Below are 4,020 nucleotides of genomic sequence, written 5' to 3'. Positions count from 1 at the left end.
AGCTAGAAGAAACCTCAGAATCTTTTATTCCCGGGCTCGAGGTCCTGACGGACCTTTTTCTGCGCCGGACCTTTTAGGTTTTCCGCTTGCTGGTGCTTTAAATTCGGAGGTGGACGCGGCCTCGGAGTTCTTATTTGGCCGGAGTGACTAATGTGGTTTTGCTTTATTTAGAATTGAGGCCTCTAATTCTGAGGCTAGGTGAAAATTTTTAATCTGAACACACACCAAGGCCCTCCTGGCGCTTCGCGACTAGAACCCTTAACCTAGCCAGTCCGCCTAGCCTCGGCTCCGGGAGGGAGATTGTGATTGGCTGGAACCGCAGGCCCCCCTCCTCCCGGGCGTCCCGAGCTGTGGAGTGTCCCCGAGCCCCGAAGAGTTGCGGTTTCTGTGAGTCTGTGGTCATTGGATGCAGCAGCGATCATGAAGGCCGATGACTCCCACGGTCCCGAGATGGGGGAAGTGCTGCCCCAGCACAAGTTGGACTGCAGGTCCCTGGAAGCCTACCTATACCAGCACTTGCCTGACTTTGGGGCTGAGCCTGAGGCCAAGCTGACTGTTGCCCAGTACAGGTATCGACGCCAGCCATTTCCAGCAGAAAAAAATCTGTGCCTTATACTTTTTTCCCTTTGGCTTTGGGTAGGTTCTCAGTTTCCCCCATCCTGTTTATTTTTCCTCAGTGACGCAGTTTGCAGGCGGGAGCTGCCCTCACCAGTCTCCTTCATTACATTCTGGGTATTTCTAATTCAAGAGCAATAATAGAAGCACAGTAACATTCACGATTCCAATTATGAGAAGGAATCTTTGTTAACAATTACGTACTTAGAGGATTCAGTGAGGCACTTTAAGGTTGGAGGTTCTGCAGGATTTAGAGAGGCTTTCCCTCAACTTTTGTTCTATAACTTTTTTTTTTTTTTTTTTTTTTGAGAAGCAGATGTCATTCCTTTCACTTTGGCCATATTCTTGCAGAGTGAGTTAATGATATCAGTTGGGACATCCGAATTCTAATCCAGGTCTTCCATTTAGCAAATCGCAGCACCATTTTGGGCTTTAATTCTTTCTTAAGTAGGGGAATGGAACTGGACGACCATCCTGAGAGTACTGTTCTCCACTTTGAACTTGCTTCTAGTCTGATGTATAGTAGAAAATAATTTTAAAAGACTTAATTCTAAAAATAGTATTTTGATAAACGCAGACTATAGAAGCAGTCCTCTCTTGCCGAAAATTAGATGTGCCACTTACAGACTGGGAAATTTAAATGCTGTGTTACATGAACTCTCTGAGAACTTGTTTCATAATCTGTAACAAATACTTGCCTGTTCTGAGTAATCCTGATAATGAAATGATGTGAAAAGACTTAACATTGTAAGAGCACCATATACCAGTGGCATTTATCACTGGCATTTATATTCCTTGACTACTGGTTTCAGGTAAATTAAAAATAGTGGGAAGGAAAATGGATAAGAGAAAGTTTGGAGTATAGAATTAAAAGGCACCATGTCACAATAGATATTGTAGGACGAAAGAGAAATTGGAATAAAAAATGGCTTAAGTTTCTAGCCTAGAAGGCTTGTGTTGTAAACTAACAGATCAAAGTTCAAATTTGCTCTGAGAATCTGGACAAGTTATTTAACTTCTTTGGCAAAATGGAGATAGTAATGATTAGAGTTGTTGGAGGATTATCTTACTGAGAGTTACTTATTTCTGAATTAAATTTAATGTTTTTTTATAATGATTTTTATTTTTTCCATTATAGCTGTTTTACAGTGTTGTGTCAATTTTCTACTGTACAGCAAGGTGACCCAGTCACACATACATGTATACATTCTTTTTTCTCACATTATGCTCCATCATAAGTGACTAGATATAGTTCCCAGTGCTATACTGAATATTAAATAAAGCAGAATTGAGCTTGATAAATGAAATTAGTTGCAGCTTAAATAATATATATGCATAGAACTATCCCTACAGAAAATACACATTTATTTCCAAGGCATATGAAAAAGTTTTTGAAAACTGAAGACATGCTAGGCCACAAAGGAAGTTTCAAAAATTCTAAAGTGTCATTCTGAAAAAATTTCAGAATATAAATGCCAAAGTTCAGAAATCAATAGAAGACAGCTAATAAATATATGTGTAGAAATTAATTGATAAAGATAAAAGACCCAATAATCCACAGAAAATAATGGAGTTTATCAAAGTTCAGTATACCAAAATAAATTGCATTTCTGAACTTTAGCAATAAAAATATAAAGATATAAATTTCAGAAAGATAATAAGAGCATCAGAATTACAAATTTCCCCAAATATTATTCTAATAAAGTATGTGCAAGACCTCTGTAGAGGAAACTATAAAACTGTATTAGGACTTTAAAAAGAACTAAATAAATTGAGCGATGCCATGTTCATGAATAGTAGAATTCAGAATTGGACATTTCTCTTTTCCTCGCCAACCTATAGATTCAGTGCAATGTCTTAATTTTTTCCCCTAATTCAAAAAATTGCTTCTAACTTTCACATATAGGAACAAAGGGCTAAGAATAAGCAAAAACTTATCTGAAGATGAACAAAGTGGGAAATTTCAGTTAAGATGGCGTATTAGCAAAGAGACAAACAGGTAAATAAGAAAGAGGAGAGTGTTCACAAAAAAGCCCACATAATTATAGAACTTTGATATGTAACAGTGTCGGCACTGAGAGTCAGTGCAAGTGGGGTTGGAGGGAGAAAGGATTTTTCAACAAACTATGCAGGGATAATAATTATCTGCATGCAAATGAACCTTTCCAAAGTAAAGAAACTCATGGACTTGGAGAACATACTTGTGGTTGCCAAGGGGGCTGGGGAGGGAGTGGAATGGACTAGGAGTCTGGGGTTAATAGATGCAAACTATGCATTTGGAGTGGATAAGCAATGAGATCCTGCTGTATAGCACAGTGAAGTACTTCCAGTCACTCATGATGGAACATTGATGGAGGATAATGTGAGAAAAAGAATATATATATATATATATATATATATATATATATATATATATGACTAGGTCACTTTGCTGTACAGTAGAAATTGACAGACACTGTAAATCAACTATAAGGGAAAAAATAATCATAAAATAAAATTTTAAAAATATTTAAAAAATCAAAAAAAGTATTAATTATCTGCATGAAAAAATTGAAATTAGGAGTTTCTGCTGTGGCACAGTGAGTTAACCTGTCGTTGTCTCAGCAGCTCGGGTCACTACTGAGGCAGGAGTTGGATCTCCCTGCCCTGAGCAGTGGGTTGAGAATCCAGCATTGCTACAGCTATGGCATAGGTTGCAGCTACCACTCAGATTCAGTCCCTGACCCAGGAATTTCCATATGTCTCGGGTGCAGCCAAAAAGAAAAAAAGAAAAAATTGAAATTATGCCCTTTCTTTACTCTAACCTCACACAGTTCCAGGTGGACTACAGTCTTGAATGATAAAGGCAAAACTATAAACATTTGGAAGACATGTAGGAGAAGATCTTTATGACTTTGGAGTAGAAAATAAAATCTTTAAAAAGACAAAAGCATAAACCATGAAGAATACTATAAGTTTTCAGGAAAAAAAAAAAGCTTTAAAATGAAATTACAAAAGAAAATATTTGCAGTATATATAATGGGTGTAAGATTAATATCCAGAGTATATAAAGAAATGCAATAGCCCACCAGAAAAATGGGCAAAAGACTTGAAGATACTCAACCTCATTACACCGTAATAATTGGGAAATGCAAATTAAAATAAGATGCCATTTCATACCATCATATTGATTTTTTTTAATCTGACAGTATGAAGCAGGATATGAAATAATGAACTCATTCACTACTGGGGAGGGTATGGATTAGTATAACTAACTTGGAAAGCAATTTGGCACAATCTTGTAAAGATGAAGATGGGAAGATATACATGCCCATGACATAGCAGTTCTATTCCTAATTGTATACTCTCAAGGAATTCTTATACTATGTTATCAGAAGATAATCTGCAAAAATGTTCATTGTGCTG

General features: G+C 37.1%; 1 protein-coding gene across 2 annotated transcripts in view; it reads left to right on the top strand.

The window, feature by feature from the left end:
• The first annotated feature begins 89 nt into the window (after positions 1-89).
• ACAD11 (acyl-CoA dehydrogenase family member 11) overlaps positions 90-4,020 on the top strand; it is a 100,652-nt gene continuing 96,721 nt past the window's right edge. Inside the window, exon 1 of one of the 2 annotated variants that reach the window (XM_047782767.1) lies at positions 90-569. In XM_047782767.1, coding sequence (XP_047638723.1) covers positions 421-569 — 149 coding nt within the window. In that variant the 5' untranslated portion in view covers positions 90-420. The remainder of the gene's footprint in view (positions 570-4,020) is intronic. The other variant, XM_047782775.1, reaches the window with a different exon arrangement.

Source organism: Phacochoerus africanus, chromosome 1 (assembly GCF_016906955.1).
Source record: "Phacochoerus africanus isolate WHEZ1 chromosome 1, ROS_Pafr_v1, whole genome shotgun sequence".
Lineage (NCBI taxonomy): Eukaryota > Metazoa > Chordata > Mammalia > Artiodactyla > Suidae > Phacochoerus > Phacochoerus africanus.
The sequence above is the reverse complement of the archived record's forward strand: the minus strand, read 5'-3'. Positions and strand labels throughout refer to the sequence as shown.